Source organism: Paralichthys olivaceus, chromosome 23 (assembly GCF_024713975.1).
Source record: "Paralichthys olivaceus isolate ysfri-2021 chromosome 23, ASM2471397v2, whole genome shotgun sequence".
NCBI lineage: Eukaryota > Metazoa > Chordata > Actinopteri > Pleuronectiformes > Paralichthyidae > Paralichthys > Paralichthys olivaceus.
Window position 1 is genome coordinate 10,802,774 of NC_091115.1, and position 24,012 is coordinate 10,826,785.

At 42.7% G+C, this 24,012-nt stretch overlaps 1 protein-coding gene across 8 annotated transcripts; it reads right to left on the bottom strand.

Annotated features, from left to right (window-relative positions):
* Positions 1 to 1,155: 1,155 nt before the first annotated feature.
* On the bottom strand, positions 1,156 to 23,539 carry LOC109632832 (ubiquitin carboxyl-terminal hydrolase 15-like). Of its 8 annotated transcripts, none has more exons than XM_069519447.1 (22): positions 23,415 to 23,539; positions 22,619 to 22,746; positions 22,163 to 22,293; positions 20,056 to 20,182; positions 19,266 to 19,411; positions 17,983 to 18,044; positions 17,456 to 17,545; positions 12,196 to 12,343; positions 11,823 to 11,996; positions 11,098 to 11,256; positions 9,832 to 10,056; positions 9,658 to 9,741; positions 9,272 to 9,366; positions 8,438 to 8,626; positions 8,225 to 8,343; positions 7,751 to 8,032; positions 7,438 to 7,508; positions 6,679 to 6,794; positions 6,416 to 6,565; positions 5,573 to 5,676; positions 4,928 to 5,016; positions 1,156 to 4,389 (listed from the first exon to the last, which is right to left on the bottom strand). In XM_069519447.1, the coding sequence occupies exons 1-22, from the start codon at positions 23,501 to 23,503 to the stop codon at positions 4,039 to 4,041; spliced, it is 3,129 nt and encodes a 1,042-aa protein (XP_069375548.1). In that variant the 5' UTR covers positions 23,504 to 23,539; the 3' UTR covers positions 1,156 to 4,038. The 8 variants fall into 8 exon arrangements, 6 of the variants coding, with proteins under 6 accessions (XP_069375548.1, XP_069375552.1, XP_069375549.1 ...); XM_069519451.1 differs by having other exon boundaries at positions 18,364 to 19,411; positions 23,415 to 23,532; XM_069519448.1 differs by lacking the exon at positions 17,456 to 17,545.
* Positions 23,540 to 24,012: the final 473 nt, after the last annotated feature.

Sequence of the window (24,012 nt, forward strand, 5' to 3'; positions counted from 1 at the left end):
TCTCCATTCTGTGCTCATTTGACAGTTACAATCTTTTTCTTTGACCTGTCCATTATAACCCACTAATTCTACAAACATCTGTCTGCATGTGGAACGTATATTTTGTAAACCGTTCATCTAATCGACTTCACACTTGGCAAGTTTATTGTAAATTGCCTAAGGAAGTGAAGTGAGTTGGGTGCGATTTGGACACGTGACACATTGAACATTAATACAGATTTAATAAACAGGTGACCAGCGCTCTGTAGCAGTCAGTGGGGGGCAGGGCAGTGAGCCTTCAGTCTGTGGAGTGAGTTGAACAAGCCTTCTTTTATGTCCTCGGATAAACTTTCCAAACAAGCAGGGTTAGAACGGGAACTGCAGTAGTAAATACTACTATATACTTTATAAGTAATAATAATATTTAAAAAAAAAACAATCTGTTCTTTTAATACGATGGGGATGTTCAGAGGCTGCACAACATGGTATGGCCGAGGAGGAAGGATGGCATCAGGAGATCTTTATGATTTTTAAGCAAAGAGTTCATAAATACTACGACTCTAAAATTTGGGTTCCAAATCCAAAAGCTGCGAGTAGCACCGAGGGGCCGTTATACTGAGGTGCACATTGCTACAGATGCTGTGGCGTCACTGCAGATTGACATGATTCTGAACCTTTATGATCTTTGGGTTTATCACGAAGAAGCACACTGTTCTGTTGTGTGTACAGGTCCCTCCTCAGGATGCCTCAGGCGCTCAAAACTGATTTTACAGCACATAGCATAACGACACATATTGGATAATAATAGGTGATTAATGCTGTCAATGAAAATACTGGAGATCAAATATAAAGGATGTCAAGTTGTGATAATGCAAAAATGATCACAACTTCCTTGCATTTACTCCGTTTGCCTTTCCCCTTATGTTTCTGCTCTTTTGTCTGATCAAACTACAAAACTAATTTACGTTCCTGAAAAATAAAACATATAGTTGAGAAGATTTATAGCTTTTCATTTTTTATTATTTATATTATTACCAGTGAAATGTGGGCTGCTTCTCATGATGATGATGATGATGAGCACAAACTACACAACAGCTTTGACACCGATCATCACCGATGTATCTTCCATTATTTATGAACAATGAAACATAACATACACACCACAGAATGCACAAGAAGCTTTACACAACTTTATTGAAGATTGTGTATAAATACACATGCACATTTCAAATGTAAACCCAAGTGAACTCAAGTGCAGCCAAACCTGGAAACCCTCGTTATGTCATCATGCAAGGATGTCTTGATTATTTTATCTCATTTTTTTTTACAAAAAAAGTCCCAAAACAACAGAACCATCCTTTTTTTCTTAAAAATATTCCCTCCCTGACAAGAGCGCAGGCAAGACTTTGCAAACTGGCATGTTTGTGAGGACTGAAGCCACATTTCCCCCGCCCACCCGACACTTCAGTTCTTGCCAAGGTTTTAAATATATTGTCTGTTTATTATTAAATGCTTACATATAAATAAATAAACTTTATCAAATGTGCACTCACAGAGTGAACTCTTATGTACAGTATTGTATAAGCCTATAGTAGCAATCACATCTCACTCAGTCAGGAAGGGGTGAGTCGCCCCGAAAGGCAAGGCAGTGGCGTTGCGGTGAAGCACGGAGACGCTGGTAAAGGCATGGTACGCATGTAATATTCTGAGGCGACAACAGGTACGCTAATGCTGTTTACAATGGAAAGAACAGGTAGAAAAAGAAAACAAACACTCCACCATGGAGAATAGGGTTACATCGATGGAGGAATATCCTGCAACAAGCTGCCACAAAATATTTTCACTGTATCATGATCCCGAAAAAGCTGATTGGTCTTTCGGGCAGACTCACCCCCACAGCGCTCAGATTATCTCCCCTCTCCCTCACCCATCCTCAAAGCTCAGGCCACGAAGAAGCATTTGTCTTCTCCCCGCCCTTCTGGAAGGAGACGCATTCAGCAGTACCCATGAATTCATACAGCGAGTATCAAAGGTGAGGAAAGCCATTACCATCCCATTCAACCAAACCAAGAAAGGGAGCCATGAAAACAAAGAAAAAAAGAAAAAAAACAGACCTGGCCCTATAAAGAATCAAAAGGCATCAACCACATACATCTGGTCAGTGTTCATTCCATTCAGCATACATTCTGGCCCTCTTGTGGGTGTAAAAACAATAACTGAGATGCCGTGGCTGCGATATAACAAGCAAATGTGGACATTCGTACTGAAGCGTTGATGTGTGCGGTGTAATGGAGACGGTGTGACAGTGATGTGCAAAGAAAAGGCGACTGGTCTGAGATTAAGAGTTAAGGCCGAGGTGATCCAAACAAGAGATGATGCATCTGATGTCGGCAAAATCACCCATGTTCCCAATCTCACAGCGCCTCCAATATGAAGAAGAGAAAAGAGTGCAGAGCCACGTTAAAGCATTAAACACCACCTACAAAGTTACATAGGGAGAGTTGACGGGACGATTTGTGTCTGCCGGGTAACCCTGACAACAAACATCAGGCCCCGTTCAGACCTGGTATTAACATCCGTCCTGGGAGATTTGATCACAAGTGGTCATCTCTTGTTTTAGCCCAGTATGAGTTGATAGACGGAGCGGAGTCAGGAGGGACTGAATGAATCAAAGAGCTCTGCACAGATCTACTATGAAGATAGATTTCATTCATTTGAAATAAATGGAAATAGAAATGATTGTGTTGGTCTGTGTTTGGTTGATTTTCTGTCGTGTGTCGGTGAAGACAAACTAGTCAATTTATGGTTACAGACAAGTGTTAGCGCTGACTGAGGACAGATGTTAATACCGGAACAGGGTCTCTGTTGCAATTGCCGAGTTCATTAAGACAGAAATTTGAACACCAGGAAATTCTAAAACATTTCAAAAATAGAATCAGTTTGGTTATTCTGCAAAGCTAGCTGGACAATATACTAATCCTTCTGTTTTTTGTGATTTAAGAAATAAATTATCAGAGGAGCCAAGATTGATAGCACAAGCAAGACCTTAAATCACTAAGTTTGGTGCCAGTTTACTAAATACTAAAAAAGCGAGATCATAGAAGCAGCAGCAGCAGCAGTAGCACAAAGCTCGGACAGTTTGGCTGTGTGACACTTTAAAACCACACGTCACTTCTCTATGTTAAAGGTTCAGTGTGTAGAATTTAGTGACATCTAGTGTTAAAGTTTCATGTTGCAGCTGAATACCCCTCACCTCACCCTCCCCTTCACAACATGAACCTGTGGTAGGCTTCAGTTGTCATAAAAACTCAACAGGTGTTTAGTTCGTCCTGTCTGAGCTACTGTCAAAGACATATATTCAGCTTCTGACCTTTCATCTAATTCTCACACACTGGACCTTTAAGTCTAGACTGCAGATGCGTCTCACTGCTGAATCACTAAAGGCAGCTTCCTAAGCTTTGTATGTGAGAAATACCTTGAAGAGACGACCTCACTGTTCAACATCTGCAGTGTGTGTGGCAATAATACATAAAAAAAAAAACCCAAAGTGGATGGTTGGTGATTGTGCAAGTTCAAAAATGGTTCAGTGTTTAAAATATTTACAAAATATCTGAATGATACTAAAAATGATATGCAAACAATGCATTGCTCTCAAAAATATATAAAATTAAAATAGAACACAAAAAGCAGAGGAAGATTCAAAGTGCTACACTAACGTACTGTGAAGCCTCAAAAAATAATTCAGTCCCTGGTGTCGTTCAGTGAGCAAATCCTAAACAAATGGACGTGGCGACACACACAAACACACGCACACACACACACACCGTGATACAACCACAGAGGAGGGCCCTGATTTCTTAGATAGTAGATTTGTGTACCGCGGCAGCTCCCTGACCTAAAAAGGCGTCTTCACCGCAGTGGCTTCCGCCTGTGGAGCGGCCGAGTCCGAGCCGCTGGGTGGGACTGGTGGCGCCCGCTGCCATGCTGTGTTGTCCATATGGCTTTGGATGGAAAGATCCCAGTTTCTCTCTCCATTTATCCGCATCTTCTGCATCCACTTCAGTTGGTTTTCATGGCGACATCTCGTGTGGGCGTCTGTTCCTCCTCCTCCTCGTCTTCCTCCTCGTCTTCCTCCTCCTCGTCCTCCTGCTGCTCGTTGTCGTTCTTCCTGCGCCTGTTCTCGTTCAGGTCCTCCTCATCGTTCTGAGCAGCGGCAGCTGTTGCGGACGAGGCGGCCTGAGTGGAGGAGGCCGTCTTCTTCTTTTCCCTTCTCTCCTCGTCCTCGTTATCGTTCTCCTCCTCCTCTCCCTCCTCTTCCTCCTCCTCGTCCTCCTCGCGATCAAGAGCGAAGTAGCCTGTGCCTTTCACTGTGTCCTGCCGCTGGTAGAACAGCACGTAGCCTGCTTTGGACTAGAAACACACACAGAAACACATGCACAAAAATTACTCAGCTATACTGACTTGCAGAAGATGATGATCAAATATGAAGACTGTGACTGTTTTCATGTTGAGTTCCAATTTTAAAACACTTTAAAACTATTAAATCCAATTAAGCCTAAGTATGATGATGTTGTCTTTTTTTCAAAATACTGTACTGTCTTTTTTCCCCTAATGTTGTCTTTTGACCCTCAGGACCACCGTAGTAACGAACGAACGAAATCTCTGACTTGAGTAAACCTGCCAATTACTGTTCATGTGAACTATAAGTAAGAGCAACAAAATAGCTGTGACCTCTGAAATCAGTGTCCTCGGAAACCTATTGGTGCTTATTGAGAATTTGAGCGCAGTTGGAAATCTTTGAGATAATAATAATTCATCCCAATTCGTCACAGGATCAGAAGTACATTACTTTGATGAAATGAAATGTTCTGGTTTGTGTCCAGTGAATGAGTGTTTGATGAACGTACAGTGGGACGGCTGCCTGGCTTTACAAAATGAGGACACTTACCACTATTTGATCTTCATTGGCAGGAGACACGCTGCTGTCATCGAAGTTGTACCACTTTCCGTCGTCTTTGTTCTTCGCATAAGCAGTGTCTGAGAAGGAACAAGAATACAGTACAATATTAAACACATGACAATACTGTTAAACACAGTTTCCTCTTCATAACTGTACTTTTATATATTCACACTGTTTTAGGATGTTTTGAAGTGCTGATAATTTCACACACTCATGCCGTGTTCTATTTCAAAACTCCATTCAGGGACAGTTGTCAATGTGACACACAAACTCTGAAAAGTGTATCCATTAACACAGGCACACAGTTGGCTTCTATTACAACAGAACAAGACAAACTCGACACAAATGAAGTCATAAAAACAAACAGAGTACTCCAGCTGTGAAGTCAGTGGTGAGTAATAAGTACTAATTCAAACCTAGATGCTACAAATACCACAAACAATGAGGGTTGTTTTTTTCTGATACTATATTTAAAAAATGGAACCCATGTCCAAACAGTGCCAAAAAACAAAAGTCAACAATAAGAGCAGCTTTTAAATTGCTAAGGTAAATAGAAACACATCTGTGAGACACACTGTGAGAAAATTTGAAAGAAGGTGTTTCAGTGACTCTGTGATAAAGTGTGAATCTTACAGTGGCCTCCTCCCATTCCGCCGTAGTGGTTGGACACAGCGATGAGGTCGTAGCGACACGGCCCAGCGTTGGGGTTGATCAGGAACTCAGACATGTCCAGATCTCTAAAGGAAAAATGTAGAAAAGTTGTCATGTGCATAACAAATAACTTTTTTATAAAAAGGATTAACAGCAAATATAGCAAAGAATTATATAAATGTCCAGCACCATCCAATACATTACAGAAACATATGTAGAAACTACTAATGCAACACTGATAAATTCATCCTGAATGCTACACAGTACGATATGAGTTGTGATTCAATGCAACGCAATAAATATGGCTCTTCTTCAAGGGTGAGTAATTCTGAGGAACGACTGTTGATACTTGAAAACAAATGCACCCCCTCCCGTTACTGCTGCACCACTGGTGTTCACGACTGGCTCTGCCTGCTCGGAGAATGTTACGTACCGGCGTGAGGTCACCGCAGCCCACAGCGCGGTCCGGAGACAACTCTCACGCTGTTTTCAGACAAGACCTGTGGGTAAAATCTGGAGAATTTGCTACAGAGTTTACCCGCAGTTTGCCTTTCACATATGCAAAACACAGTGGGAGCTTCACTGCACAGACGCGTTCACAACAGCAACAAATCCTTCGCATTATTCAGGCAAGAGGTGGAGCAGTCGGGTGCAGCAGGCAGAGGCAGGAAGTGAACTATTAACTCTGCTGCAGAGATCACGAGATTTTCTTAACACTGAGAGACTGGTGTCGGTTTTCGTGTCTTCTACGTGTGTGTTTCCGCTTTTTCACTGGGAGATATTTGTTTTCTTTTTGCGTCTGCCGCGTGATAAAAGCATCATCACCTCAGTGGAAAGTCAACAAGGGAGTCCAGTTTGTCCCTCATGTAGCGGCTGTAGGAGAAGCGTTTCAGATGGACCACCAGCACTGGCGGCAGAGACCACAGGTCCAGCTTCTTTGTGGCTTGTTGGTGCTGCTTACAGTTTGGACAGTACCTGCGAGGGTGGACATGGTGTAAGAAAAGCGTCATAATGCAACATTCGACAGGTCGCTGGTGTTGCCAGTTGCTTGTAACTTTTATTTTGAAAGTGCGGCATGTGTTTCTCACCACGGGTCCTCTGCTCCCAGTTTTTCTTTTGTGGTGAACAACTCAATGCAGTCCTTCAGCTTGAAGAATGCCTTCTTCTGGGGCTTGTACTCCATGCTCTTGTGCTTATCAAAGTCCTGCTCAGTGCCACACACACACACACACACACAGACAGACAGACAGACAGACAGACAGACACACACACACACACACACAAAAATAACTGTGAGAAAACACTACTTGTATCAGTTCTGTATCATTGGACATAGATGAAGTCCTTGTCCAAAAAAAGAATAAAAACTGGTAACACTTCACCATCAAGAGACCTTATATTAGTATTATATTCTTACTGATTGGTTTATAAAGTATCATAAGCGTATTACCACTAATTTCTAATTAAAACCATTTTACATACGATATGTTATGTTTAAACTTGTGTAATGTGTCCTATGTAAATGCAAAAATGAGCTAGTTCAGTGTTTACTAACAAGGTTTTTTAGCAAACCCTCTTATTTATTTATCATTTGATTTAAACCATTTGCAGTAGCTGCAGCAGACACCAGACGTCTGACCTTTTGACTACAAGACGCTCAAGCTCGTCACCACGACTCCCTGTTGCTCCTGTCTGGGTCACTCTGCCATATTTCATTACGTGACAGCAGACTGCTTTTCCTCTACGCTCACAGTATACGTGCTAAAAAGTGATTCTCCTCCTATGATACAATGGGAAATTAGATTTCTGTGTCTGATAATGACAAAACAGTCCGATATTGGTTTTACCTCAACAACGGTCTCGTCAAAGTACTTTTTCTTGATCTCTGGTTCCCAGTCCAAAGAGAGATAAGAGCGGTCTGTGAAACGGTGAAGAGATGACGGATCAGATGAGTCACTGTTCAACTCTTTATCACCATCCTTTATGATCTAACTGCAGGATGATTTACCCTTGTGCTTAGAAAATGACTAATGTATTCATTGTATTTTTGAAACATGTTTATAGCCCTTGGGTACTGAATGATGAATCTTAATATACCATGCTTGAATTATAAATTAGTAATATTTTGGGTGGATTTATTTTTTTCTCCACACTACATACCACTGAGTCTGAGGTGTCCCTCGTCGAAGCGGATCTGCCTGGTGTCCTCCTTGATGAGTGAAAAGTCCGTTTTGCCCATGTTATTGAACTGGAATGTAAAAAGTCTCTTTCTGTTGTGCTCGGCCGTCTGCTGGCCTTTGGTGGAGTTCTGTGGGCCGACTACGCCGTTCTCCAGTTCGTTGTCCCCTCCGACAGAGTCCTCTGATTGGCTGTTATCGTTCTCGGAAGGCAGCTCCTGATCCTGGCTGGACTCGTCGTCTTGCTCGTCGGTCTCCATCTCGCCTTCAGGATAACAAAGCAGTTTAAAGCAAGCCAATAAATATAAAGCAAATAAAGTAACATAATAAATTAGGGCAACGTCTCACAAACAAAAATGCTAGTGAATATTGCAGGTCTAAGTTCACCGAAGTTGAACTCCACAAATTGGAAGTGAACTGGAGGTGTGCCCAGGCCCTCAACACATAAAGCACTTACTTGGTGACCCCTCCTCCAGGAGTCCATTAGTGGCGTTACCATTGACAGTGTGTTGTTTGGACGGCTGTGTATCTTCACATTCCTCCTCATCCTCCTCTACAGCCGATCGCACAAACCGGCTGCAAAAGAAAGACATTTATACACAGCAAATTTCTTTGAGGGATATCGTCAAAACTCACAAGCCCTTGACTTGTGTCAAGTTCGTGGACCTACCAGATGCGCAGGAGCAGCATGTTGTAGAGTTTGTCTTCACTGAGGGTTCTGGGTACAGCAATGAGGAAGGGCTGTCCGAACAGCGGCGTGCTGGTGTGGTTGTAGCCCGACTGTTTGTACTTCTCCCTCAGGTGAACAGGGATCACTACATGGTCTGTGTCCTCCACCCTGTTCACTGCCACCTCAAACCTGCAGACACATGTGAGGTCTGTTTTGAAGTCACACTGGAGAAGTCAGCAGCAGATGTGAATGTTGAAATCGGTTTCTACTAATAAAATTGAAGCTGATTGATGAGCCAGAATTATTTAGTTGTACATATGGTGTTTGACTTGTTTTTTCCCAGCTTTTGTTGGGTAACTAAGGGTTGTACAAAAACACTTTCCCTGGATGATAATGTCCTGTCAACAGAATTGAGACAATGAAGGAACAGAGGGCAATGGCTGAGGGTAGAGGTGAAGATGTATATGGGTAGGGTCTCTTAGAGTTTGAACATGTGTGTGGATGAAGGTAAAGCTTAAGGGGGTATTTAAATTTGAAGCAAAGAGGCATGGAAGCAATATATTAAAAATGTAAAGACTGGAATGTGGATATATTTTGCTTTGCCCAATAAACATTACGTTGAAAATAAGACACAATTAATGCAAAATATCTGAAACTGTATCATGAATTCCAGTTACAATTAATGCTCAAATAATATAACAAAGGCCATAAACTTCTCATGAAAAGTCTCATGACTTTTGTAATCTGTATTCTTTTGTTTGTAATCTGAATGTAAATAATGCTGTTGTCATAATCAAACTTTGAGTTTTCTTGTCAGCCATGCTCGATACTCACACGTAGATATCGTCTCTCTCCATGATGCTGCTGAGGTTTTCGTTGGTGGCGAAGATACGGTGGAAACGGTGGTTATAAATGTCAGTTACAATCATCTGGAGGAAAAGATAGAATAGAAATACAATGAGTGAAGAAATCTTAACTGGTATATGAACCTAGCCCCTAGGTTATTAATCGTAATTGTATGCATATCGTTTTCTTTATATTAATTTATAAGGAATTTGATTAAACACTTTCTCCACACACTGCTGGGGTCGGGTGGGCAGGGTCAGTTTAAAAGTGAAAGGACTGTTTTTGGGTTGTGCTGTCCAAGCAGATGTTCAGCATTTTAATGTGATGGCTAATAAAGGGTTAGAGTGGAGCTGAGCTGACTGTGATGTTTATACCTTCTCAGCAGGAACCTCAGACAGGCTGGAGAGGGAGGTACACAGGTCAGAGATGTAGCCCACCTTTGGCACAGTCAGCTTGTACTGAAACAGAAACACAAGGCCTTTGCTTCCACTGTCTTCACATGAGATCACAATGTTATGATACAACACTGACGTGTGTTTGCATGTTACTTGTGTGGGTTTGGCCAGAGGGTCCAGTCTGACTAGATAGACCTCCAGCGTCCGCTCCTTCTTCATGGGAAGGGGCAGGGTCAAGTAGCAGAAAGGATCAAAAGTCACTGAGACTTTGGAGCACACAGGACACACCAGAGTTGACTTGAAAAGGCCGTGGAAGATATCCACGATGATGGAGTCATTTCGCTTGATGTGGTTCTCCCATGCTTCCTCCGCCACAACCTGGAAGAGACCGCACAACACACACCGCCTTTACAAGAGACCGCAAAACTGGAGATGAACAATTAAAATAAAAACTTGCATCCAAAATGGGAACTGTTGAGAAGGGCCATTTGTAACTAGACCAAGTTATGAATAATTATTAGCACAGCAAATATTAGTGATCTTTATAGGGATCAATAACTTGTATAACTAGAATTATAGCACTGCGGTTGTATGCCTCCAGCCAGTGCTGTTTCTGTGAACATATTTCTACATTCTTTTTTTTCCAGATCTAAGAATGTGACCTTTTACCACTGAAATGTATTAACTTTATCTTTGAGTCACAGTGACAACTGATCAAAAGATTCCCACAAGCAGTCTTGAGATATCACATTCAAGAGACCAAAGACATGTTTTTTGAGGCATCTGTGACCTTGACCTTTGACTACCAAAATTGAATCAGTTAATCAGTGAGTCCAGGGTATTGTGCCTCCAGACAGGCATATTAAATCACATTTACAGGGACTTTTGACCTCCAGACAAATATAATCAAATTCATATTTGAGTGAATGTTTGTACCAATTTTTTTGTACCAATCTGATCTTATCTTCAAGAAAACCATAAACACACTTTGTGAGACCATTGTGACCTTCACCTTTATACTTTGGCTACCAAAATGATTTCCAAGTTCAAGTGAATGTTTGTGCCAAATGTGAAAAATTCCCTCAAGGCGTTTCGGATTTATCGCATTCACAAGACAAAAATGTGCTTTGTGAGGTCACCGTGACCGTGACCACCAAAATCAAATCAGATCATTCTTGAGTCCAAGTGAATACAACTTCCCTCACATTACATTTTCCAAGAATGGGATGGACAACCCGAAAACATAATACCTCCAGCCACTGGCTGTCACCCGCGCAGAGGCTAAAAAACATGTGAAATAACATATCCAAATATTTTAAAGGGACTGATCAAAACATTTGGCACAAAGTCACTGCACTTTCAGAGCTTGAGATGATTTAACACATTTTTGGGGTATTTTCCAAAAGTCCTGATCATGACCTTATCGGGTCTGCCGTTGGCATCCTTGAGCTGGATGTAGGGCTTCTTCCTGATGCGGTTCAAGTCCTCATGAAGGCCGTCCAAGAGAAAAGCCAACAGCTCGTGGGAGTCCTGCTGCTGGTAGCCTGAGAACTGGGGGGCGAATCTGCCCACCTGTGTCTGGAGGAAGACAACACATAAACAGATTGAAAAAAATAACAAAAACACAAGGAAGAAGAAAAGCTCAGATGATTTTTACCCAATATTAGACAACCATAAGATTAAATACATACAAAAATATAACACACTTCCTAGTGTAGCCTGTTTGTTTTTGTGTCTTTTTAAATGTGAGCTCCGAACCTTTAGTTTATTATTCCCCACAGTTTCAGGCAAGACTTTTTTTTTTAATTTCTGAAGATTCAAACTGGTTCCTGCACTTAAAAATCTGTCATCTACCACTGTTTCCTACCTATTCTGATAGAATAGTCTGTTCATCTCTAGTATTATGTGCTGGTTATTCTATTATTGTCTGGTTTTCTACTTGTGCTTTTGTAACTTACTATTACTTATTGCAAAGACATTCTTTTGCTTTCTTCAGTAACTGCCAGAGCAAATATTTGAAAGATAACAGCTACTCTATTTGACAACAAATTTTCTGAATAAACTATATTGTGTTATTGTTACTGAACTTAACAAGTTTAACAAAATACTTAAAGATATTCATGTTTTTTTCTCCATGTAGTCACCTTGAAAGGCCTCGGGGTGACATAGCTGTATTTGCCCGACCACAGCTGCTTGATAAGCTCAGCGTAGGCCCTGGCAATCTCCCCTTTCATTCCCAGCGGGTTGTCCTCGTTCAGCTCATCTGTGTACTTGTCTTTGAGGAAGTACTCCGTCAGTGGAGGGATATTGCTTAAACACTAAGGAGGAGCAGAAGCATGACAGGTCAATAATCAGAAGAGGTTGAAACCGACATGCTGTCACTGACTACTAGCATGAACCCATGTACATTTGGGCACATTTGAGTCCAATGAACCTCTAAAGACTTGAGAAGAATTACAACAACTTTCCATACTTTCTTCTCAGAACTGTGGGGCCCCCTGGAGGCCAGTGTGTTACCTGCACAGCAGAGTTCATGAAGCAGGTGTTTCCCAGGTTGGAGAGTCCACAGAGGCCTGAGCGCTCACTCTGCCTGCTCTGGTCTGAGTAGTCATAACTGTTACTGTAGGGGTGGTAGGATGGCAGACTATAGCTTGAGTTCTTCACACTGCAATAAACATACAAACGCACAAACAGGCAGGTTATAAACAGATGGGTGGATGTTGGTCATGAACATCTATTCTACAGTTATATTATACTACATACTACATCTATGTTAACCAGAAATATATCATGAGATAGTTGGTAATAAGTTGGTGAAAAAATAAAAAAGACTCCAAACCACAATTCAACCCTATAACCCCCCCACAAAGACTTCTCAGGCTTCCTTAACAATCAGATAGAGCCTAAAGCTGGGCCCCCCCAACTGCAGCACTCAGCAGACCTCTGGGGTGGCTGCAAGTCTGTATTGGTAGTTTCTGACTCCCACTGGTCAAGGGAAACAGCTGTGATGGCGGTGGAAGCGGTGGCCTCGCAGTTCAACACACGGTGGTCCACCCTTCTGCTGTCCAGCTCCACCGCCTCCGGCCTCAGGCACCACCAGCAACACAGGAGCATGACATCTCAGCACCACCCCGGCCCATCCCGGCCCACATGTCCACTCAAAACTAACCGACCAGCAGCCCAGGTGAGGTTTGGTTCTGGTCCGACGCATACAAATCCTGGGGTTTGATGAGGCCCGGGAAGGTAAAGTCCAGCTTCAGTCTTCCACTATTGAGTCCTGATGATAATTCAGCTCAATCTAGTGCAGCTCCTGCAGCAGCTTCAATACAGTCCAAATCAAGTTTAGGCCTGCATTTGACTTTCGAGTCCAGCACGGGCCAACAACCAAACCACAACGCACATAAACATACAAACACACAAATACACACTCTTTCTCTCTCAGAGCTAACTAAGCAGCATCCCTCTTCTCTCCTCCCCCCTTCGTCTTTTTCGGCCTCTACCGCCTGTCATCTTGTTATCCTCTCTGCCTCGGATGTCCTGTCCCGTCCTGTCCTCTGGTCTCCTGCTCCTCCCTCTGGCCTGCCTGCTGCTCTCTGCTGCGCTACGGCTACCGGCGGATATTTATAGCAGCATCAGCAGCAACAAGGATGCTCAAGACTACTGCTACCGAAGCTAGAGGTTCACAGAGAGAGAGAGAGGGAGGGAGAATAGAGGGGGAGGGGCGGACAGTACAAGGGGGAGAGGCTGACAGAAGAGAAATGAGGGGATGGAGGGGGCAGCTGATCCACTGCATCCAGCTGAGGCTGCAGTATTCACAGGCCTGACTCTGTCTTAGTATATTTCTACCACTCTCTCTCTCTAACATACATTAACATGTTCACTCATGCCGACACAACATTTATCTCCTTTTCTTACACTCCGCCACACATTACACTGCGGTCTCGCTCGTCTCAACACACACATTTCCTGATCTTATTTTCCCTCTCCTGCTGTTAAAATGCATCCTATGATTGTTTTATCACTAAGAAACACACACACCCTCCCCTCTTTCCTCCTTGTTAATATGCCATGGGTGTCTGTATGAGAGCTTTTTAAAAAGGAGGGTTTAAATAAATAAAACAAAACCCGGAGAGAGGGGTGGTTTCATCACAGGGTGTGGAGGAAAGCGATGAGGGGAAGCAGGAGCAGATGAAATGTATTCTGAAGGTCACTTAGAGACTGCAGAACATGTGCATCGCAATGAGTTCAGAGGAGAGGGAAAGAGACCAAGAGATACATGGACACAGAGAGAGCTGGGGGCTAGCTGGCAGAATCTGGGGACACCACCTAGCGAGACGGTGACACTTACTGCTGCTGCCGACTGTCGCTACCGATGCTAAACTGACTGCAATGTAACCGCAAAAATCCAAAGGACAAGTGTTATGTAATGTGGGAACATTTCAAATGAAAAAAAAAATAAAACAGACACCATGCATAATTTAGAGGAACGACAGCACTGGCACTACAGTGAATCAGGGACAGGAGAGCTGCTCTGACTCAATATCCAATTTCCCCAAAGTCACCAACTCTACGCATTCCACGACAGGAAACTGTGACGCTGCTATAAAAACAATATAATGCAGAGAAATGAGAATGTGACACCACGTAACAAAGCTACAAGCCAGTGCTGAAATATAACTGGTCTTTAAAGCAGAAGAAGGGCGGGCTTGCTTCACTTCAACACCTTCCTTCTTTATCAATATTGATTTTTTGGGTGGCGAGCTTGCAGTCATTATTTATGAATTCCACAGTATTGAGAAATGCAGTGCAGAGTGTCTATATATAAGACACACACGCACACAGAGACACACTCCAGCATGCAGTAAATCTCACACACATTAGGGGAAAGGTAGGGGACAGTAACAGTCTCCTGGATAGCAGAGGCACAAATGCTCCGCCCACAGTCGAGCAGTGCTCTCTAGCAGAGGGCTGACGGATCCTCTGGGGCCCAGTTGCTTTGGAGGAAATCGGGTTACAGTTACGTTTTCAGAAAACAGAAACTGAAAGCTGAAAAGAAACTAAGCTGTGATTCAAGACTTGTGTTGCAACACTCCAGCCTCATGTGTAAAGATGATAAAGAACGAATGAAGCATCTGAAAATGTAGCCTGACACTAGGGCTGCATGTTTAGGCATGAAGCGATTTTGGAAATATGAACAAGAATGTGCTTTATTTGTCTGATTCATTTTTGATATCTCTGAAAGCACTGATTGGTGTTTTTCAAATTAATTCTATAGACCGTGGCGGCCCACCATTTTCTAATTTGTGCCGCCAGTTTCATAATGAGCTGAAAATGTTTTCAACTTCTCATAACATAAAAGATTTAGAATTTGGTGTTTTGCTCTGTTGCTGCATTGTAAAGCTGTGTGGAGACCTAGTTGCTCACGCTAACGTAAAACTGTTTCATCGTTCTATCGTCCATAAAGTTGTTACAGTCCAAGCAGACATTCAGAGCTCAGAGTATCACCTGCAGATGTGTGAGTATACCACCCACAAGTGGTATGCAATGCAGTTCTCTCTCACGAGTTAACTCATCTTTCACTCTTTAGTCTGTGTACCTGTCATTCAGAATCTGTGCACATCCTGATACACCCACACATTACATCGATTCTGTAGGAAATGCTAGATGTGGTATATAAACTTCCTTTATGCAGGAGTGCTGTTAAATACCAGAATGATTCTCACAAACAGCTGGAAAGGCAGCGTTTAACAACAAAATCTTGAGTAAAGAGATCTGAGCGACCAAGTCTTGGAGACGCCATCTATCAAATAACCAATCAAATAATTTCAAAGTCTGTCTGTGCCTCAAATATCTTGAGAACTGTTCATCTCATCGTTGTCGATCACGGCATCAGTGTGTTCACAACAACTGCAATCGATTCTCCATTTCAGGGTTCTGCACACTGACTCAAGCTTCACCAAACTTTGAATAAACAGGTGGACAGCTCTTTGTGCAGCAGCTTGCGGAGTCCAGCAGCCGGTTTACACTTGACGTGGCTCAATTACAGCAGGTCACTTTTACAGCTTTAGACAGAAAGATGCAACCAGCATTACCGCAAGCCAAACAAACGGCCGATTCCAAACAGACAGGTTTAGAACAGGTACTGCACTCGTCTTTTAAAAATGAAGAAACAACCAGATCTGACCGGAGGACAGTCTGATCATGAAAACCCTTTTGTTAATCAGTGACTTTGTTTCATGAGGAAAATGTTGGTCTAAAAGATAACAAATAGGTCCAAAGATTATAGTGCAGTTCCTATTATACAGTTCCATTATCTCTGTACTAGAATTATGTGCACAATAAGACACAACAACAGCACTGCAATAAAACAACATAAGGGACTGTGTTGGTGTTGAACTGCTGTTTCAGGTACCAGTGAGAGTACACAGATCCATGAGTTAGACACTAATGCACCAATGCTAAATCATAGTCTGACTAAGGATTTTATAACTTTATATTCTACGTTTCACTGCAACAGTAGAAACACCAAGTGAAACTGGTTCAGCTTTTATGCTTAACAGCTTCATCAAACTGGCCTCATTCAAATGAGGCTGTGTCGCTGACCTGCTGCATCTCCCAGGTGTCTGTTGTTCACACAGGGAGTGTGTCTGCTGCAGAGCTGCTACGTGAGGTTTCTAGTATTCCTACTGTATCTCATTCAAATAAAAGTCGGCCTATGTATAAAACTAAATTCCAGGACTCTGTGGTATGAAGCTGTGTCTCTTCCAGTTGTGCAAATATGTCACAATCAGTGTCACTGTCTATTTTGCTGTGAACCGTGCAGCTTAGGTGTGTGTCTCACATGGGCAATGTCCCTACTCGAACCTGATAACACGGGTGAAATGAAAAGCAAGACATTCCACAATGGACATGCGCCACTCACTAATCCAGTGTGGCTGGGGTGAAAAGAGATTGTGTTCTTTTCCTCATAGCACTTATGTGAGTCTGAATGTAACTGAAAAAGGAGATGCAGGCCAGGTAACACATGTAAAAAAAATGTAAGACCAAGTACAATAGGAACATTTATCAGACTGAAGTAAATCAAACCCTAAAAGTTGGAAAACAATTTAATTTGATTAATTTGGTTATGTTATTTGGATTTTATAAGTTTTTGACTTGTGATTGCATCGCAAAACAAATTGCTGACATATTGTGATCAGCTCTTGTATAAGACTAAGCTAGAACAGGCCTTGTGGCACAGATTAATGGGTAAAATAATTTTAACATCAACCATAACCATGCAGCCCGAACCGTAGCTATCAATCAGTCACATAGAAAATCAGATGCAAACTAAGAACTTAACACAACTAAATGCTGACTGAGGCACCCAGTGGGCCATTTATAGAGAGCACTGCTGTCACTGAAGAAAATTCCAACGAGATCAATCCCACGTAAGCCCCGACCCCTGCCCTGCTATCAGCTGAAACTGCATCATCAGGAGATAGTTTTTTAAGCCCCAGACCACAGCCAGAGATAGACCTGTAGAAAACAAACTATGAGACAGTTTACGCTGGGATAATGTAAACTGCTTGACTGGAATGTGGAGTATAAATTGAGCTGAGACACAGTTTGCATGAATCAAACTTCATCCATTCAATTTCAGTAAGAATTAACGCAGCCTTTCTTTAGCCCGCTTTCACTTTGGAAGCCATGACTGAGCTACACCTAAAGGCTCCATCTCTGGCTGTCAACATCCATGCCCACCCCTCAGCTATTCAAGCCCACTACTGAGCCTTACTTCCTGCTGTTGAAGGTGCTGTTATGATTGTTTGTGAGAGATGAAGGCGAGATCTTTGGCAAAGCAGAGAGATTGGAAGCACCAGATGACCTTCAAAAGATAAAGAATAGATCATGAGTTAGAGTAGAGAAAATAAGCAGCCATTCCAAGAAAGGTTTGTGAGTGTCCATTAAATTAAACTGAGATGAGATCAAATAAATAAATTGAGGAATATGTCAGCAACAAAACGTCAAGCAAAGAGGAAGTCATAGAGAGAAGGGACTTTTTGGAAGATGATGAGGTGCTGTAGTGACAGAGCATGGACTGTTTACAGAGGGTTTGGCAATTTCCAAAGCAAAGGCAATAAAATACAACTTCCAAGAAAAGGAATTGTGTCATCATGTTACATTTTTATGCCTTCATACCGACCAAAGCAAAAATATTTTATTATATTTTACATCGTGGATATTGCATCCCACTCCTGAGCTAACTTCCTTCGGTCAACAGCGAAATATAAGCCATGTGATGCGTTGTGTCGATTCACTCACTTGGGAGCCGTGGAGCCTCGGGGCCAAGAGCCATCCTCGTTCTTCTGCTCTATCACAAGAACCTGAGGGAGACGGAAAAGAAGAAGGGTGGGATTTCAGCGAGTTTGCTGGCTTTGTTGTTTTTTATTAATTTAGGGAAATTAGCAATGATTTACGATGAAAGCCAAATGTTTGTGTTATGTTTATTTCATGTCTCTCTCTGTTTCAGAGGCTGAGATATTAAAGGTTTTAATCAACGTTGGCAATTCTGTCTGCTCCTCAGAAAACCCTCAGGTTTTAGAGGGGCGCTTTTATCTGGTGCGTTAATGGGTTAAATGCATTTATCACAACTTTTTTTAAATGAAGAGCTTATTTTGAGAATAAAGATTAATGTGTAACAACCTGTTACAGCTGCAGCTAAAATGTCAGTGGCAGTTTCAAATGGGACAAACACAGGGATCTTATCTGCCGTTTCCCTTGGTGAGGATTTGTCGAAGGCTTAGCGATCCTCAGGAAACTGCTGCTGGTTAGCAGGACGGCCTGCTGCCTCACTGTGGCCAGGTGTCTGAGTGTGTCTTTGTTAAGAGTCAACTGCCAGGTGGATGCCAAGACATACATATGTTAAGTTTAAGCAGCTTACGAAGAGAGGTTGTGTCCCTCGCATGGCAGCTGACAAACGAAACTTGGAGTGTTTTGACACTTTAACCGTCTCGTTACAGGAAAGTCGTCTCAAATTATCTCAGCACAACCCCACCTTCACTCTCAGAGATGATTATAAATAACACAATGAAGTCATTTTCTTCTAAATAAATTAAAATTTAGGGTTTTTCATTTACCCAGGAGAGAAACTTGGGAGGTATGAGTAGCCATGATCAGAAACAGACAGAATAAGACAAGAGCGCCACCTCACGTGATACAGAAATGCCGAAAGAAACTTATCACAGCATTAGTTACGGCGTTTAAATGATTTTGTAGTATGTTGTGAAAATACTTAGCACACGTCTTTGACTTAATATTCAAATAAGTTTTTGATTACCTCACTGTACTTTGATTAGCTATTGTGCCCACTGCTGGTCATGATAACATATTGGATTCAAGCTAAGTAGAAGAAGACAGGTTTTTTAATCTCCACTCTGCTCTGACCAAAAAAACACTAATTGGCAGAAGCCAAATGAGGAAAAAATAAACTAGAGCTTTCACTGATCTGGAATACTAACTGTTTACAAACCAAGTTATATTTGGAGACCTCAGTGTCAATTGCTTATCAAATATGTTTGTCATAAGCCATGTAGGGTTATTCCTACCTGTCCTTGATAGAGGCCAGCGTCCTGGATGGTGCTGTCAGGTTTATTGAGAGGCTCGAACGTGTTGCTCATGTACCTGTTCCACAGCCTGGTCTCCTGCTCATCAGGAATGCTGAACAGCTTCCTCATCTCCTTCTCGATCATATCTGCAGCAAAGTGTGAAACAGAAATAGGTAGGAGATTACCAACAATTACCTCGAAAATCGGAAGTGAAAGAGGTAAAAACCATTCCACCACAGATGAGGAAGTGATCAGTAAATTCATCTCGTCATGTTTGCTTTGAATCAAGAATTTGCTCAACTTTTGGAGCATGAATTGATGCGGCTGATATAATGAAATTTAAATGAAAAATAAATGCACTGAAATCAGGACTTTTGAGGCAATCTCGTGTTTGATTAATGGCAAATATGAAGGGATATTAGCAGTGAAGACAAAGAAATAAGAGCAGTAAATGCATCTTGTGCAAGTTTGTTAAGACATTGAAAAAATACATAAGACCACAGTGTTTAATTGTTACCTTTTGTGAATGTGTGCCACTTGTGACTGCATATGTTGAGGTTTACAAATCCTCTGTATTCCATGAACAAAATCATGACAGTCACTGTTACATAATGTTTTAAGCAATGTTTTAAAAGCAAGACATTCAGTGTGAATTTATTTTGTTAAAGTCCTATATCTTTCAAAGTGTCCTTTAGTCAGTATGTGTGTTGAACAGAGGGTAAATACATAGGGCTGAAGATCTGCTTGAAAGTATGACCATGCAAGTTTAAAGACAGTGACTCAGACCTACCTATTGTGTCAGCTTTACTAAAGCGTCTGGTGATCACATTGTCGATGTTGCTGTCTTCACAGAGCTTCAGCTCCGTCAGGTACACCTCCACCTTGCAGTGCTTCACAAACATACCCTGCTCCACCACCTGGAGGAAAAAAATGGGGTATTATTAACTATTCAAATATTATATGTTGAGAATTAAATGACAGTATACTGCAGATATACAGGTGTCAATTTGTCTAATGATAAGTAATCTATACAAAGATTATTAAAGGTATTTTCAGCTCTTTCTTACTATCATCAAATTCAAAACAAATGGTCTGATGCCACCATATATTACCTCTATATATCCCTAGAACAGATAGTTAGCAGTGTCTTGCTTGACAGCTAGTCACCAAGGAGAGAATATCACCAGGAGTAGTAAGCTTCCAACTGATCCAGCACGTCACATGCAGCACTTATATGTTATTCTACTTACTTTCTATGTTAAACATTGAAGTTTAATAGGTAAGTTGTGGATTGTATGCGCTGCTGTCTCTTGTGGTTAACAAAGCAGGGTTTGCTGCCCTGGTTGCCGCTCGTCTGGTGTCCTGATAGGAGCACTCAGACTGAAGTGCCTAAATTAGCAGCACCTCGTGGAAACAGCTGAGGGGTCCCAGCCTATTTATTTCACCGCTGAGCTCCTCCGACACACCCGCTCACATACACACACACACAGGGTCACAACTTCACAAATGTCCCTGAGAACTGCAGTAGTCTTGCACACACACTCGCAGCTCAGATTCTCCCCCAGCCCCTCCCCTACCCTATGCTGCAGAAACCCCGATCCCCCGGTGGGCCCCTCCTACCCCTCAGCACAACACCCATGTGTTTTTAGCAAGGAGCTAAAAGCCCAACTCATCGTCAAACTCTTGACGAGAATTTCTCAAATCAGAGCCGAGCCAGAACCATTCAGCCCACCCACTCCTCCCATACTGGTTATGCCTGTCGCACTCCTCTCGCAAGCTTCTCTCAGTGTGACCTCAGCCGGCATTCCTCCACTTCAAAAAACAAGGACACGCAGTAACAATTCACCGTTGCTGGCAATCACACCGGGACACTGGATAGTGGAAGGGAACATAGGAGCAAACATTTAACCAAAATCCTCCTACATCCTTTTTTAAAAGCATGATCCCCCCGCACCTCAGGATGACAACCCCACAAAAGAAACAAATAGTTTCAAAAAAAGAAAGAAAAACTAATAATGGACCTCCTGCATGTTGTGTCTTGCAGATCGCTCCATGTAGCTTTTCAGTCATCCAGAACGTTGCCTGAAAATAGAAACCCGGCGGCCACCCGATATGTCCCACTACATACATGGCAAAAGAGGAGGGTCAACGGAAGGAAAGGGGGGTGAGAGAGAATGATAGAGATGAAGGGGAAAGAGGAACCTCCTCTCGCGGCCATGATGCCATGACTAGTGAGATTTAAGGCAGGGATTTGATACCATGGGTTCAGTTGAGTTGTGGCCGCCATCATGAAGTATTCCATTAACTAAACTAACCACACACGTACAGCCTCACAGTGAAATGTGCACCAAAGTTTCCATTAAAACGACAACGAATACCTTCAGTTGAAAAGAGAAATGACTGAGAAACTGAATGAAATGAATGAAAAACAGCACTGATGTTGCTTTCTGTCAATGCGTAGTAAATATCCACTATATCAGTATCATCTTTGTTTCATGCTCCAGTGGATCTTTGTACATCAAACTGACAAATCAACCAATTTATCAAAACATCAATGTAGATTCTCTAATGGCTTAACACAAACTAAATATAACTTATAATGAGCAGCAGTGGAGCCACATCTATACAATTATAAATAATTACAGCTCTGCTGTTACACATAATTTCCCTGATCCAGAACTAATTCTTGTAATAATTTTACTGTATTCCAGACACAATGATCTTAAATGGCCTTACTAGCGCACATTATCCCTTTCAGCCTGACACAAGCCACAACCAACTACTAACCACAACCATTATAATGCATCAGAGAAAACCACCTTTGCCAGCATCACGTTGCTGTGCACGCTCCCCCTCAAAATCCATTCATACTCTTGAGCGAATGATTAAAAATGTACCTTGCGTGCGATTGGCTCCTGACCATCTGTCAGCCCGTACCAACTGACGAGCTTGTTCCAGCCCTCCGTGGGGACCAGGATGTAGTCCAGCTCATCGATGAGGTGTTCCTTGATGGCGAGCACGTCCCCATCTAGATGGAGGGAAGGCACATTCAGTGAGACTACAATAACTAGTCCCTTATGCTACTGAACCTGCGATGACTGTCTCACAAAACACAAAAGAAGACAAAGGAGCTGGAGAGCTTTATATGAACCCCCCCTACCCCGACTCAGAAAAGCATTCACCAACAATGTGGTTTTCATCCCCTTTTCCTCTGAACTCTTTGTTGCCACTTCCAGAATGACTGGCCCCACTATCCGAGGGGCCATGGAGTAATGTTAACGCCACAGACTATTTAACAATAAATGCAATAAGGTGAGTTTGGGTCTAAAGAGCTGGATCCTCACGTGTCTTACCTCTGAGAAGACCAGAGTTATCAACCGGGCCTGGGTAGACATTCTGGTCACCCATCTGGTATTTGTCCCAGCTGTCAAACCCCACATATTTCTTCCACTGTTTAAACCAGTGACTGTCCACCAGGTACCTGCAGAGGAGGGCAGGCAGGAACACATCAGTTCAGATAAAGCAAGGTTGTTAATGTAGACACATCAAGAGTCACCACTAACTTTATTAGTATGTATTTATACAGTGACAACAAGTAAATCTGGTGTGAGGGTCAATCAGTGATCAGGTTGACAGTTGTGGCAGCAGCAGATTCGGAGTGGAGTTCAGGTTGCTGCATGCCTTTCTCGCTGGCTCTGTGGTTTTGACAGGTGTTTTTTCTCCCCCGACTCCGCCCTGCCGAAGTCGACAGATGAACCCGCTGACTGGGAAGCTTGGAGCTCCGGTGGTCTGGCCAGCTAGCGCCACACTAGCCTGCTGCCTAGAGCTAACGACCGGTGTGTGGCCGCGCCGTGGTGTCATCAGTTAAAAGTGACGCGGTGGTTAGCAGGAGCTCTAACCAGCCGCTAAAACACAACATTTAAAAGATGAGCGGTGGTTCTTCATTGGCAGTCGCGCAGCTAGCTCAAGCGCCGCTAGCCCGCCGTACCGACACACATGAAGCTGACGAGATTCCGTTAGCTAGCTCGCAGCTAACTGTCAACACGGCTCGTCACCGCGGCTTCCTCCTCCACCATGGCGCTGACAGCCTCGGCGGAGGAGGCCGACGGCTCCGCTGCGTCTCTGAAATGCTTTGAGCCCGGGCCTCACCAAGTGTCCCCCTTCCTCAGCTGTGTTTTCAGCAGCGCCGCGACCTCTCCTCTCTGGGTGTCCAGATCCGCCGCTCCTCCTTCCGCCATCTTTCCTCGGACATCGCCCGTTGCATGGTGGGTAAGCGCGGGGCGTCACCGGAGTACGTAGAGAGTGACGTCGCCGCCGCCGCAGCCAATCAGCGCGCTCGCCGCCGGCACAGGGGCAGCGTGGCGACACCCAGCGGTGAAAGTTAATATTGTGGAGAAATGCTCTAAAGTGCCTCATCACTGTGATGCTGATCCACATACACACTGACCGTATAAATGATTTATTTTTAATAAATATATGTATAAATAATAATATAAATTATTCTAAAAATGAATAATAATAATGATATATATGCATATATACAATCATAATATATATATATATATATATATATATATATATATAATATATATATATATATTATTTAAAAAATAAATAATAATAATGTATATATATAAAATTGACTCTGATCTAACCTAAAACAGCCATAAACAGAGCCCCAGCATTCTCCTACAAGTCCCACAATCCAACTCAGTGGTATCTTATCATTAGAGCCACCCAGTCTGAT

Excerpts from the sequence above, each read along its gene's own strand:
- LOC109632832 (XM_069519447.1), bottom strand. The coding sequence starts at position 23,503 with ATGGCGGAAGGAGGAGCGGCGGATCTGGACACCCAGAGAGGAGAGGTC. Across the intron at positions 17,546-17,982 it reads CGAGGCTCCACGGCTCCCAA|GTCATCTGGTGCTTCCAATC; the intron begins GTGAGTGAATCG and ends TATCTTTTGAAG. Across the intron at positions 8,627-9,271 it reads GAGAGAGACGATATCTACGT|GTTTGAGGTGGCAGTGAACA; the intron begins GTGAGTATCGAG and ends ATGTGTCTGCAG.